The sequence below is a fragment of the Nothobranchius furzeri genome, chromosome 2 (genome assembly GCF_043380555.1).
Source record: "Nothobranchius furzeri strain GRZ-AD chromosome 2, NfurGRZ-RIMD1, whole genome shotgun sequence".
NCBI lineage: Eukaryota > Metazoa > Chordata > Actinopteri > Cyprinodontiformes > Nothobranchiidae > Nothobranchius > Nothobranchius furzeri.
This window is the reverse complement of record NC_091742.1, coordinates 61,209,344-61,223,543: the sequence shown is the minus strand read 5'-3', so window position 1 is coordinate 61,223,543 and position 14,200 is coordinate 61,209,344. Positions and strand designations below refer to the sequence as shown.

The 14,200-nt window shown below is 40.3% G+C and overlaps 1 protein-coding gene across 5 annotated transcripts in view; it reads left to right on the top strand.

Moving 5' to 3' along the window:
* The window catches only part of LOC107377236 (nck-associated protein 5), a 216,269-nt gene that overhangs the window by 162,528 nt on the left and 39,541 nt on the right, over positions 1-14,200 (top strand). For all 5 annotated transcript variants that reach the window (XM_070547097.1, XM_070547098.1, XM_070547095.1 and 2 more), the window contains one exon: positions 10,527-10,673. In XM_070547097.1, coding sequence (XP_070403198.1) covers positions 10,527-10,673 — 147 coding nt within the window. The remainder of the gene's footprint in view (positions 1-10,526; positions 10,674-14,200) is intronic.

Here is a 14,200-nt window from a genome sequence, read left to right as displayed (position 1 = left end):
CACACACACACACACACACACACACACACACACACACTGTTGCCGACATGCAACAGTTCAAATCGAAACGGTGCCATATTGGCAGGCAGAAGCCCGCAGCTGGACTATTTGTTATTGTCAGAAAACTCAATCAAACGGGAAATATGGTAGATTCCTGTTGTGCCCCAGGATGCAGAACAGACGCTTTTACGTCCCTCGGCTTCGCTAGGAGCACGATGTGGTTAAGGGAGTAAAGAAGATTTTTGTACTGTAATGAAACAAACACTTTTACAGTTCTCTATAAGATATTTATTAAACAAAAACGAAGCTCTAGGCTGAAAAGGGAACAAAAGGGTCATCCAAAACTGGGTATTAATAAACAAAGGAATTTCCCAATGAAGAAAAACGGTATCTAATAATAAACTAAAAGCGCAGCACATAGGCTGGAATAAGGCTAAACGGTAAACACAAAACTGCACCAAAAGGGTGAGCAAAGTCTCTCTGTAACGAGGACACACAAACTACTATTAATATTATCAAACACAAAATTACCACTAAGGTTTCAGAACAAACGAAAATACCACTCAGGTAGCGAACGAAGAAATACCACGAACGAACGAAGACTTTAACGTCTGTAAGCGAGGAGAGCTAGAGAGGAGAGCAAACACCTCCGTGCCAACACCCATCTGCACATCTCTCTCAGAATACCTTCAAGAGCTCCCTTTTAACAGGGAAGCTCAATTTACCTAACAGCCTGCAGCCGTGCAGGCAGCAGACCGAGGGCCTCTTGTGGCCAAAAGTAGACGGTGCACGTCACAGACGCGGATGACATAAGGGAAGAGCCTTCTACAGGATTTCCCAAGATCCGGAACGCCGCAAACGTTGGATCATTGCAGTAAAACGCGCTTGTGACCAGGCTAAAATGAAGCTGTGAGAGTAAAGGTTTTCACTTATGCAGCGACCACTTCATGTCAGGTACTTAAACCAACGTTTCCTCAACTGTGTATGGTATTTATTTTAAATGCTTTTATTACGATTCTTAGTGGGCTTCCAAAACTTATTTTGGCGTGGCTTTTTCTGTCTTATTACTCATAGCAACAAGTAAACATCACGTAAAACGTTGCCTCGTGATTTCTGCGTGCTGCCGTTTACGTGTTTTATGATCACAGCAATTAACCGGCTAAGCTGTATTTAATTTTTAAGCAATGGGTTGATCAATTGTCAGATCACGCATAAAAAATCACTTTGGATTGCCATTATCTGTCTCACCGAGACAGATCTCAGACAGAGCCTGAGACGCTCCTGCCTGACATATTTATTTTATTCACGGAAAACAATCTGACTAGTGATTTCTCTTGGCGTTCGGTTTATACATTCAAACAGCACTCTATTTAAACTACTTACATGTAAATCTGTTATTTGTCCATCCGTCCATCCATTTTCATCTGCTCATCCGGAGTCGGGTTGCGGGGGCAGTAGCGTCGAGAGGCCCAGACTTCCCTCTCCCCAGCCACTTGGGCCAGCTCCTCCAGGGAAATTCCAAGGCATTCCCTGGCCAGGTCCGCTCCGACAGCTTCTGGCGTTTTTAAAACGTATCCCAGGGGCATGGTAAGGGTCGGAGATGTTTAGTCTATTTAATTTCTGACTATATAAAATGATTTCTTCGGTTTTAAAGTGTGAAGTAAACCCTGACGGAGTAAAATCCAAGCCGATCCCGTTCATTTTGTTTGCCTTTGTTGCCTACCAACATGGCGTCTACTCTCTGAGAGTCACGTGACGTCCGGAGCTCTGTGGTTACATTGTGATTTCTTAGTAATGATTCTATTTAGTGAAGAGAAACTTTTTTGTATTTATAACAACTGCTGTCTTACTAAATAAGCAGCAAATCAAAAATCTCCACTGTTTGGCAAAACTATTATTACTTACAAGTCCAGTAGCAACAAAGGCAGGTCATCATCGGTTTGTGATTTTATAGCTTCTTTTAGCTCCCTCAAATGAGTGTAAGCTGTGCTGATTTTCACTCTGGTTTTAGCTCTTTGCCTTACCTCCAAATACTTTGCTCTCTAACTTAAACGTCCAGGCTCTGCCATGATGCCAACAAAAAAGCTAACTTTTTTTCAGCCTTTTGTGTTTTTTATTGACGGTCATGTACTGAAAAAGCAACCTGCTAACCTTTAATTAGCCACCACCACAAAAAATAGCTAACAGCCATTAAGTAGGTAAAGAGTGCCCCCTAGGTTACCTACTGGGGCTGTGAATCCTACATCAACTCACGATTCAATTTGACTCCAAATCTCGAGGTGACAATTAGATTCAAAATCAATCCTCAATCTAGAGTGTAGACTAGTGTGTGTGTGTGTGTGTGTGTGTGTGTGTGTGTGTGTGTGTGTGTGTGTGTGTGTGTGTGTGTGTGTGTGTCTGAAGAAGTGGTTAAAAGAGAATACAATGTGAAACATATTTAACCAGTAAACAGGTTTTATAACATGCAGTAGCATGTATTCATATGAACCAGTATCATTGAACACAACACTGACAGGCACAAATTAGTCTTAACAAGCGTCAGCTATGCACGGTGCTGTCGGCATGAAACAACACACAAACTAAACAAGATAAAACCATTTAAACAATATTAAACGTGATGGAATTTACTTTACGACTCATAAAACGCAAACAGGATAATAATAAAGGTACGTCTGCTATATTTCAATAGATTGCAGTGCAGGAAGCTAACGCCAGAGCAATGATGCGTTCAGGGATGCTCGGAAATACGATAGTTTGCATAACGGCGACATGAAACAACACATAAACTAAATAGGATAATACCACTTAAGCAACATACTGAATAATAGCAAAGGTCAGACTCTGTCGTATTTCAACAGACTGCAGAGCACACAGAGCGAGCAGCTAATGCTAGCACTGGCTCCAGCAAAGATGCGTTCAGGGGCACTCGCAAATATGGCAGCTCACATAAAGACTTTCCAACAAGGCAGATTCTTGAGTTTTATGAATCGCGATTCGAACTGGATTTCTTTCAGGCACCTCTAGCACCTCAGAACTGTTAAGTACTGTTTCTGGTCTGCAGAGGGCTGCAGAGTGCTGTCCCATGTGAAGTTGGTAAAGTTTCTACATACATAATCACTGAACCCCACTTTTAAAGGAATTAGGTGTGAAAAAAAAAAGCTCAGTGTCGCTTTAAGGGTCACAGCGTTAAGCGGGCATCATTAAAAATCACTCTGGTAACCACACACATGTTTCTGCCACACTTTATGTTTCTTTAGTGTTTATGCTGGAGGTACAATAAGAAAAATCCCATTGAAGTGAAAGTCCCATTAGTCATGAAACGTTGGTGAAATTTATTCTGCAGATTTGACCCTTTCCCTGGTGGAGCAGTGAGCTGCAGTTTCAGCCACGCCTTGGAACCATTTAGTGGTTTCAACCCCCCCCACCACCACCACCACCACCACCACCCCCACCCCCCCCACCCCATTTTCCAGTCTTTTAAATCATGAAATTTCAGTAATTTATATTTAATAAACAATGGGTTCGATGGATCTCTACAGCCACTATAATTGATGATTCTCAGAGCTCTTTTCTGTAAAATAAATAAGGGTTGTGTATAGTTTTTGAATGCTGCTCCCCAGATTTCTACACAATATGTCAATTATGGAACAATCAGTGAATTGTACAATGCCAACAAACCAGAATTAGTCAGTAAAAACTTGACTCTATGTAATACTCCTAAGGATTTGGCAGTTTTACCTTTTATGTAACCAATATGGGATTTCCATGACAAGTCTTCATCAATAAGAACTCCAAGAAATGTAGTTTCTTTTACTCTTTGAATTGCAGTCCCATCTATTTCCAATGACACATCACTGTTCTTTTTATCATTAAACAGTATAAAATTTGTTTTATTAAGATTCAGTGTCAATCTATTTATATCAAACCAGTTTTTAATTCTAATCAGTTCATCATTTATCACTTTAGCCACCTCCTCAATATTTGATCCTGAGTAAAACAGTGTTGTATCATCTGCAAATAGAATGGTACCGACTGTCTTAGATACATTTACCAAGTCGTTAATAAACAAAATGAACAGTTTTGTTCCGAGGACCGACCCTTGTGGCACTCCACAATTAATTTCACATAGTTTTGATTTATGGTCCTTTATCTGAACAAACTGTTTCCTTTTTTCTAAATAAGTTTTAACCCATTGATGAGCCACACCTCTTATTCCATACTGACTTAATTTTCGAAGTAACCTTGAGTGATAATTGACGTCAAAAGTTTTTTTCAAATCAATGAAAACACAAACAAAGTCATTGTTATTGTCAATTGCTGTTGATATTTTATTCCATTAATTCCATTATTGCCATTGCTGTGGAATGTTTAGTTCTAAACCCGTATTGTTCATTGTTTAAAATATTATTTTTCTATGAATTTATCCAACCTTGATACAAATACTTTTTCCAATATTTTAGAAAATTGTGGAAGCAGTGACACCCGCCTGTAATTACTGACACTATGTTTATCACCACTCTTATACAAAGGAATGACTTTCGCTGTTTTCATTGCATCAGGAAAATTTCCAGTAGAAAGTGATAGATTACAAATGTAAGTTAGTGTAAGTTAAAAAGTTGGCGTGACCCAGTTGGGTAAAAGCTCCAAAACTCAACAAACTTAAACTGTTATGGGGCAAAACTCACCAAACACCAGTTCACACACCTAAATCCAACTTTCTGGGATCCGTTTGGAGCTTTTTTGCCTCCTTCATCAGAATCCCATGGTTATGAGGAAACTGATGGAACTTTTTAAAATAGTTTTAAATGAATCCTGTGTTGCTACCGCAGGTCATTGCAAACGTTTCCCAATAAAGCCGCATGTTTTGCATGGGTCTTCTTAAAAAGCAACACAAGGTTAAATGTCAGCAGTAGTTTTGCTCATTAACTTTTCAAAGTGATGGCCGAAGGTGATATTTAGCAAACTGCTAAAGGGATGTCACGTGAAGTTATGCGTGCACAAGAAGGTAATTCTAATCCTTCACTGAACATTTAAAGGTTATAAACTCCTCATTTTCATCGCAACGGGGAGTCTGGAGCACATGTAAACACACTTCACTCCTGTGATCAGACTGTCAAAGAGAATAAACATGGATGGCGATTATTCAGCTCCCAGCTGATGTTTAACCAAGCCGCGACGCGCTCCTGCTGCAGCTCTGCTCTGTGTATTCAGCAGACAAACTCAATAACTTGAAAGGGCAGCGCGAGGGACAGGCTTCCCTCCACCCCTTTCCTCCTCGCACTCCCACTCAGCGAGATTATTACCGAAGCCCTTCAACCAGACCTCACAACCAAACAGGCAAGAGAAAATAATAAAATAAAAGACAAAACAAGGCCGTGACTATAAAGTATCACCTTGAATCCAATTGGCTGATGGAATCGAACAAGATTGAAAACCTAATATGTGGTTGGATGAGATTGAATCAAGCTGAAAACAAAGTGTTGTGAAGGTTTCCCATTAAGACGGAGCTGAGGTGTCTTCAGAGCTGCATTTGGATACAAGTGGTGTTGTGGCCATTCATCAGAGCTGTAGATCTGGGCTTTCAGCTGCACATTAACCAAAGATATCTGCAGGTTTGACAGCCATCTGTCACAGAAATTAAGTATTTAACTCGAGTGCAATGACAGATAAAACTCTGTGGACTTTTACCAGTTTAACGTCATACAGCGGGGTTGGAAAACCTTTAAGAAGGCAGCAAAATGAGGAAAAGTCATTTTAAAGGGACATTTAGCTTATTTTTCATATTTTAAAATCATGTTCTTGAGCTAGTATGTGCTAAAATGACCCTTTACAGGGGTACTGAAATGTCACTCAGACCCCTATCGTCCTTTGTGGCCAGAATTTCACACTTGCAACTTCAGAATGTCGGGTCACCACCTGTGGACTTGGAAGAAAATGAAGCTGACATACCTGGCGCTGCAGTCTACTTCCAGCATGTTGCTTGCATATTTGAACACAGCCAATTTGTTTATTGTCACTCCAGTAGACACTAATGAACCCTGGGAGACAATTTTACAGTTAGAGTAAGGTGCTAAAAGGACGAACGCACAGCAAGGAGAGAAGTTTAGCTTTTTGTTCTCCTAAACAGACACTAGGGGGTGCTAAAAGCAAGCTAAAACTGCCAAGTGTGCCTTTAATAAGAACACATGTTATTGTAATTCTTGTAATTAAAAGTTTGGTGTTTGTTTTGCAAACTTTAAGCCACTTCTATTTCTCAAAGGCATTCAAAAGGTAAAAGGGTACATTTTAGTAAATGTTCTGCTTTTGGCTCTCTTCGTTTTCAGTACTGATTTCTTCATATTCACAATGAATGTTTGGGTTTAAGAATAAAAGAAGAAAAACAGCCTTAAAACATTGAAATGCTAATTTACAGAGGGAAATGAAAGCAGAAACACATTAACCTCACAAAGCCTGAGGCGATTGCTTTTAAAGAAACATTAAAGTACCCTGAAAGTTGGTAAATAAAAGTGTTGCGACAATGAAGCCAAACTGAGGAACCAAACAAACAACGAACCTCTTGCTTCTCTATGAATTACTTTAAAATCAGAACAGGATATTAATTTTTATGTAAGGCATCAGATTGTTTGTATTTTAATAGAAAGACGGAGTGTGATGCAGAGAAACACGTTTGTTATGATAAATTGTTTCAGATTGTCCCCACATAGAGATGGATGACTCCCTGGGAAGTCCAGATTACACACACCATGTAAACCTGAGTGGCCACAACCAGCTCGGTGGCCTAGTGGTAGAGTGTCTACCCTGAGACTGGGAGATCAGGGTTCGATTCCTGGTCGGTTCATACCAAAGACTTTGAGAAAATGGGACCCAATGCCTCCCTGCTTGACACTCAGCATTAAGGGGTTGGATTGGGGGGTTAAACCACCAAATAGTTCCCGAGCACGGCCGTGTCTGCAGCTCACCGCTCCCCCAGGGGATGGGTCAAACGAGGAGAGCAAATTTTGCACACACATCAGTGTGTGTGACAACTAATGGGACTTTAACTTTTAAATGTCCTCAGAATCATAAATCCAGTCTAGGGAGATTGACAAAGGCCATGATAAAAACACTCAAAACAGTATTCAAAAAGTTATTATGTTCACCACTAGGGGGCAGCAAATCAGTCTGATACAATGTGTCATTTTATGTTTGTCTGACTGTAAACCTCAACACTGCATTAGCTATGTCGAGCAGATCCAAGACACCAACAAATTGTGGGCCACGATCAACCCGCAACAGAAATAAGATTTCACAATGGATTTCTAAAGGTTTTACTCAGAAAATAGAGATAGCTGGTCATGTTTGTCCTCTGGCTGTTTTTGTAGAACAAAAATGGTGAAGGGTTGGTTTTTCATTAAACTGTCTTTTTGTCATTTCAAATGGTAATACAGAAACGACCCATTTCCAAACCCAACCTGTTAGCCAACAAGTACACACATTTTAAAGTGATGATAGTAACCAAAATCACACTAAGATTTATAGCAGCCTATTTGTGTGATTTAGTGCCAATCTAACATTTTAAACAAAGATCTGGTGTTAATGATCTACCTATTAGGGTTGTATGAGTATGATTGCAGCTGCAAATTGAATTTTTGAGAGAATTTTTGTAGTTTATTTTCAATAAGGATGCTCCATCACTGGCGGTTTTTAAATCTTGTTTAAAGACCCACTTCTATGATGTGGCTTTTAGACAGTGACTCGTTTTAGTGTTTTATCGTGTTCTCAGTATTCCTCACATTTTATCTGCTTTTGATTGGTGTTTTTGATCTTCTGTTTTAGTTGCTTAGATTGGTTGTGTTTTGGTTCAGCCTGTGCAGCATTTTGGGTAGCTCCCATGCTGCATTTTAAATTTGCTATATAAATAAACTATGGTATGGTTTCATATTATTAGAAAATCTGCATTGAAATTTATTATAAAAATTATCGGTATTGTCCTTCAGTCTTTTAATGCCACGATTTTTACAAATGAGAGTTGACTATCATTCAATGAAGTCATGCAGGCACAACACAGCTCTCAGAGGCCTAGTGCTGGATGCTCAAAAGTAGCCAATTAATGGTGCATTCCATTTACCTCGGAACTGGGAATGACATCACACCAGAGTTATCCGAGTTCCGGTTGCCATAGTCGGAAAGGTCGGGAATCCGAACTGACAACGCCCTCGAAAACTGCTTTTTGTTAGTTCTCGGCAAACGCAGATGACTAACACAATAAAGCCCATCTTCAAAAATATTTAAAGAGAAGCTTTTAGTTGCAAGCGCTATGTGTAACATTGATTTTATTTAATTTATTAATTTATTTATTTTATTCATTAATTTTGTCTTTTTTTAAATAAGAAAAGGTAACACAATTATGCAGAAGTCACAAAAAGAAACCTAAAGGTTGAAGCCTAGCTTTTGTATGCATATCCTTTTTACATAATCAGATTTCCACTAATGTAAGGACAGAAAAATATGGTGGTTACACCCTTCCTGGCCTAGGAATTGCCATTAGGGGCAACACAAGTGTGGTGGGAGCAAAATAGGGGAATAGGTATTATCTTACAGGAATTTTATTAACAAAAGGTGTCTCTGTAAATAAACTCTGAAATGGCAAACTCAACAAAAGGGCAGAGGTCCAACTTAGTTAACTAATCGTAAAAGTGAAATAAAGAATCAGTCCCGCAACTACGGCTCAGCTAGGAGCCAGCATCTTGCGCTCTTTTCTCAACAGCTCCAGGTGATCCTCTCCTGGCAGCTCGGGTTTTGTCGGTGGCAGGTTGAAGGTGGTGGATAGGGAAGTCTTCCTCCTCTCTCTGTCACTTGAAATCAGTTTCCTTTCACCTCCCAGTGCTCCTTTATTCTTCTCTTACTGTTGTTGTCTTTGACATCACTCTCTGTTGTTCTCGCCGCTCTCGTCGTTGTCGGCCTCCTCCTTTTCCTGCCTCCCTCTCGACTTCTTTCTTTCTGCTTCACGAAGCTCTCTGGTGAACTGCAGCGGCTCCCTTTTTGTAGAGGCATGAGGGTGATTCCTGATCAACCGCAGCTGGGCAGGCAGGTGTGGAGGAGTCTCAGTGTGCCCCTCTCCGTGGTGCTGATCCTCTGAACAGCATAGAGGGGCAAGAGCTGGAGGGTGCTGTCCAGGGTCCTGAACCAGGATGAGTTGAATTGCTTTTAAATGAGCTCAGGAACTCAGGAGTCGTAACAGTAGTGTATAAAAACAACAAAAAATACAGCACTAGACAAGTAAAATAAGTGTATAACACTGATTTTAAATGCACTCTTAAAAGCGTGTCTTGTAAACACATTTCAACCTAAACTTACTGTTGTTGATATGGGAGCTGCCATTTTGGATGTCGAGGTCGGAGTTCTGAAATTCTTCAGTTTCCAACAGGGAGGTCCGACTTTGGGGAGCGTTTCTTTTGAATTATTTCCTACTCTGAAGTTGCTACTACACTTCATACCACCATTCTTGCAGCTGTGCAGCTGTTGAGCTAAAAGATGGTATTTTATGTAGTTGGATGTCATCCCCAGCACATGCTCCAGATGCCAGCAGATCGGTTTGATAATCAAGTGTGAGATCCTTATTTCATTAGGTTTTTTTGTATCATAGCATGATGTTAGTTTGCAATTTTGATGAAAAGCTGAGATTTTCATTAGAAATTTCATCTCGACTTTTTAGAAACACTTTCAGAAAAAAAAAGAGCAGAAACAAGCCCAGTTTTCGTCCAGCAAGAGGTAATAACTAATAATAAATTTACTTGAAGGTCGTCATTTTTCTAAAAAGCTCAAAGATACTCAACTTCTATTAATCAGTCATGCTCTTTATGAAGCCAATCGAGCAACTGCTCCAGCTTTGCTCGACAGGTCTCAGAGACTGCACTTATCTGTTTCCGCTACATATTTTTTATTGAGAATCGATCAGAGACTCAAGGCTCCAGATGTAACCCAAAGACTTGATGCGGAGGCCGCACTGATCTCTCTCTGCAGTTTGCTGCTCGCCAGTCATTCAGAGCCCAATTAGCAGCTAATTACCACCAGTAATTAATGATCACAGTTGCTAGAAAGCTGAAAACAAAACCAAAAAAACACAGAAAGAAAGGATAGACAGTGAAAGACAGCTGGCATGGAGACGGAGACGAATCCACGGTGAGGGTGAGGAGGGAGAGGAACGGATCCCCAGAATACAGACTGAAGAGCCCTGAAGGTCACTGCCACTCTTTAGCAAACAAGTGAAACATGATTAGGGATTAGGGGATGTTTTGGAGCTCTGTTGTGGAAGCTGTTGTTCCATCTGCCCATCTGATCTTCTTCCTTTTTTCTAATCTCACTTTCTCCTTCCTACCTACTCCTGTCTTTCATTCCTCCCTCATTTATTTATTTTTTTATCCCTCTTTAAACCATTTGTCTTGGCTCTACTTTGAACGCTCTCCTCCCCATCTGCTTCTGTATTCACTTGCCAAATTCCCCCTCCCTTCTGCACCTCTAACCTCGTTCCGTTTTCTCCTCGTCAGGATAAACTCTCTGAGGAAGTGCAGAAGCAGACCGAGGAGAATGGCGCCCTGCCGGCGACCGTAGCGGATCCCGAATGCGAAGTCGGCCAAGCTGAGGAGGACAAAGACAAAACCAAGCTCCTTCTAGAGCGCCTGAAGACCCTGGAGGTAGCTACCGCACCACCATCTCCTTCTCCTCCCTCTCCCTTTGTTCCTCCTCACCCCTCAGACTATCTTCCAATTGTCAGGCTCCTTGTCATCTCTTAAAGCATGACAGCCCATCAAATCCTTTGTGTTTGGAGAGCAAAGCCATCCAGTGAGAGTCGCCGCTGGGGTCGTATTCCAGCTTTGGTTAGTTTATCTCTGCTCTCTGGGATTTCATCGCCTCAAGCTGCTGAGTCCAAGTGCAACCGGAGTGATCCGAGAAGCCACTGGACACACACTCTTTAGATCTCCTTGGCAAATAAAGGTCTCGGACTTAATTAAATAAGGCCTCCAGTCGTACATTTTCAACCCTCTGTAGCTTCATGTGCTTTAATAAGAATTACTGTCCAAAAAAAAAAAATCAAGGACATCATTTTGTACTTTAAAAAATTTAAAATAGATCCTGATTACAAATAAAGCACCAGATAATAGTTTCGTTATTTTGAGTCCGGAGGGACAATTGCTGTTAACCCATTCCTTCAGCATTCCTACAGCTTAATCAAAATGTATCTGCCATTTTCATTCCATTCGGCTGCGTGGGTGATGGATGCGCCGCCGGCTGAAGCTGGAAGAACAAAACAGAGACCATTCATCACTGCCTCATATTGTGCATAAACTCCTCTGACACTAAGGAAGCTGTGCTCACCTTGGACTCCTGCAGCTCCACTGATGCTGCTCATTAGCTTTTTGGGAACGCGCAGCAGCCTAGATCTGGGGTTGAAAGAGGGAAAATGAAAAAGATTTAGGGGGAGACTAACGGTCATCTTGCTTTAAATTTGATTTAGAAATGGAACTCACAGTGCAACAGGACAAATCGTCAAATTCCATGATAACCATTATTAGCTGAGGTCTTCTTGCGTGAATGCAAGTTTTACTGATTGGAAAAGGTATGTAATTCATCAGGGTCAAACTGTATCACTACTTTTTAAAGATGTGGTTGACTGAAAAAACATTTTTTGAATGTTTTGACTGATTATAATCAATCACTCTGAGTTTTTTGTGCAAGCTGAACATGAAAATAGTCTCCTACACCTATCTCCTGCTTTAGCTTCTGATAGAAAATAGAGGGGAAACTCTACATCACGTTGTCACTTAATGGGGAAGGCTGTTGTTTTTTTTACGTCCAATAATCAGAAGCGGATGTCTCTGCTAATTTAAGCTAACCATTCGCATTAGCAACTCCACCACACAGCAGAAGCTCCACGTTTGTGTTATAAAACATTAACATTGCAAGTCCGTGGTAGAGTCGTGTTGCTGTTAACCAATCCATGGCGAGATGTCCAAACATCAGGAAATAAGACTAAAACCTGCCGTCTGAAGCTCAGCTGTGATGTTGCAGACTTGGCCCTGGTGAACCGGGGTTTTTTGGGATTTTGTGTGCCCTGAGTATTGCCTGCAAGGCATTTATTTCTACTAGAGACCACTGCAAATGCATTGATTAAATGAATAATGCACTCCTTTAAAGTTGCATCGATATTTAATAAAAATTCGTTAGGGTTGCCGCTATTAGGAAAACATGCATTTTGCTATATTAATGGGTCTCACAAAAAATTGCGATAAATAAAAATGATATTTTACAACAACACTTGCAACAGTATCTGGCCCAAAATTAACAATGTATTTTTTTATTTCCTTCTCAAACATTAATTATCGTCCAGCTGAAAATCGTATATCTCCCACAGGGGTTCATGATTTTTATCTTAAGAGGTGTTACATAAAATTTGTTTCTTTTTCTTCATCGTCTTCTTCATTGGGTGTGTATTGGCAAGATTCTGACGATACAGTATCACAATAGGCTAATTGATATAGTGCAATGCTAAACGCCAGATTACATTTGTCCTTTTTTAGACTGAACTTATTAGGAAAACTCAGGCCAGACCCTTTCCGAGACACATCCACCGTTACCGCGAAACCTCATTCTGTCAGAAAGAAGGGTGTAAAATCTGTTGCCACCTAGCAGAGTTAGAAATTCACCACACAAAAAATAAATACAGTAAATGTTCACACGTAAATTCTCTAAAAAACATATATGTGCTTCTTGTAAATATCGATTCAGTATCATAACATGAAATATCGCAATATTTCAGTGTATCGATATTTTCTTACATCCTTAGTCTCCCAAGAGATGGTAGTAAAAATGAAGAGGAAGTTAAGCTTCTATTGGACTTTAACATTTACAAAAAGAGATCAGGGTTTTCCCAGAAAAAAATATGTTATAAATAATATAAAAATATTTGTCATCTTTTCTTATAATTTTCACTCTCAAATAATGTGAAAATAAAAAGATTAGTGCAATTTCTCTTGGGGGAGAGTAACTCTGGCACCAGTGTGAAAATTTTTGTCCTGGTTTGCATTTTAATGCTGGACATTGACCAATGAGCTCCAATCTAACTTCTGATTTAGCCAGTGACTTTGCTCTTCATCCGTTAACGCCTGCAGATCACTCTATTCAAAACCTAAATATTATTTTGCAAACACCAGTTGCATTGCTTCAATGCTGAAGTTGCATGTTTGTTTATACTTTAAGGGCCAACAAAAACAAGCAAAAAAAAAAAAAAGGACACAGATACAGTAGTGCCCCTAAGCAAGGACAACAAGCCAGTAGTCACCTTTTTATGATTGCTGCCCCTCCCCGAGCCCAACTCTTTTCTGAATATCTTTGTTGTGCAACAAAAGGAGTCAGAATGTCTCATTTATTCAGACACAACTTTAGGCAACAGTGAGATTAAGTGATGTTAATAAATTAGCCTTTTGTTTTTGTTGGAAAGAACATCAAACACCTTCTTATTTGTTAGCTATGATACAAAGTTTTCATAAACTCCTCGTTTTGATGCTGGAAATTCAAAAATACAGTTTAGTGTGGGTGCAGTGCTGACTAATCCACGCGCTTTAAAATGTCATGATCTTTATCTCCTGTTATGGTTAAAATGTGTCTTTTTTATTTCTTACCAATATTAGATGCTGAGTAAGACATCAGGGAGTTCCCTCCCACGAGTCTCTGCTAAAAATGTCCTGCCGACATTATGACACACTCTGCCTTTAATTACTTTGGTTATTCATTAAATCTGCAAAGCTTTAATTAGTCAGCCCACGACAGCCTCGTTGGTCGTAATTATGTTTTCCGTGTTTTTGCTGAGAGCCTGAAAGTTTCTGCTGAAAGGTCAGAGGGCGCGCTGAGCGGGAGGCTGACAGCTCCTAATACGCAGCCTGCCTTTGACAAATTGGAAACTCCCAGAGATCGATAGAGCGCCGTCTCGGTGCTTGGCGAGCAGAGGAGATATTCTTATTAGGTCCAAACTCCTGCAGCACAAAAGTTCAGCATCATAACTTCCATCCCCTTGACCTTTCTCCCTGTTGCACTGGAGATTTTTTTTCTTGGCCGTCCCAGCTCCAAGCTGACATCTGACCTTTGTAAGGGAAGTCTGTGCTCTGCTGCTCGATGACTTACTTACATATGTCTCTGTATCTGTTTTGTTGGATGATGTGTGACT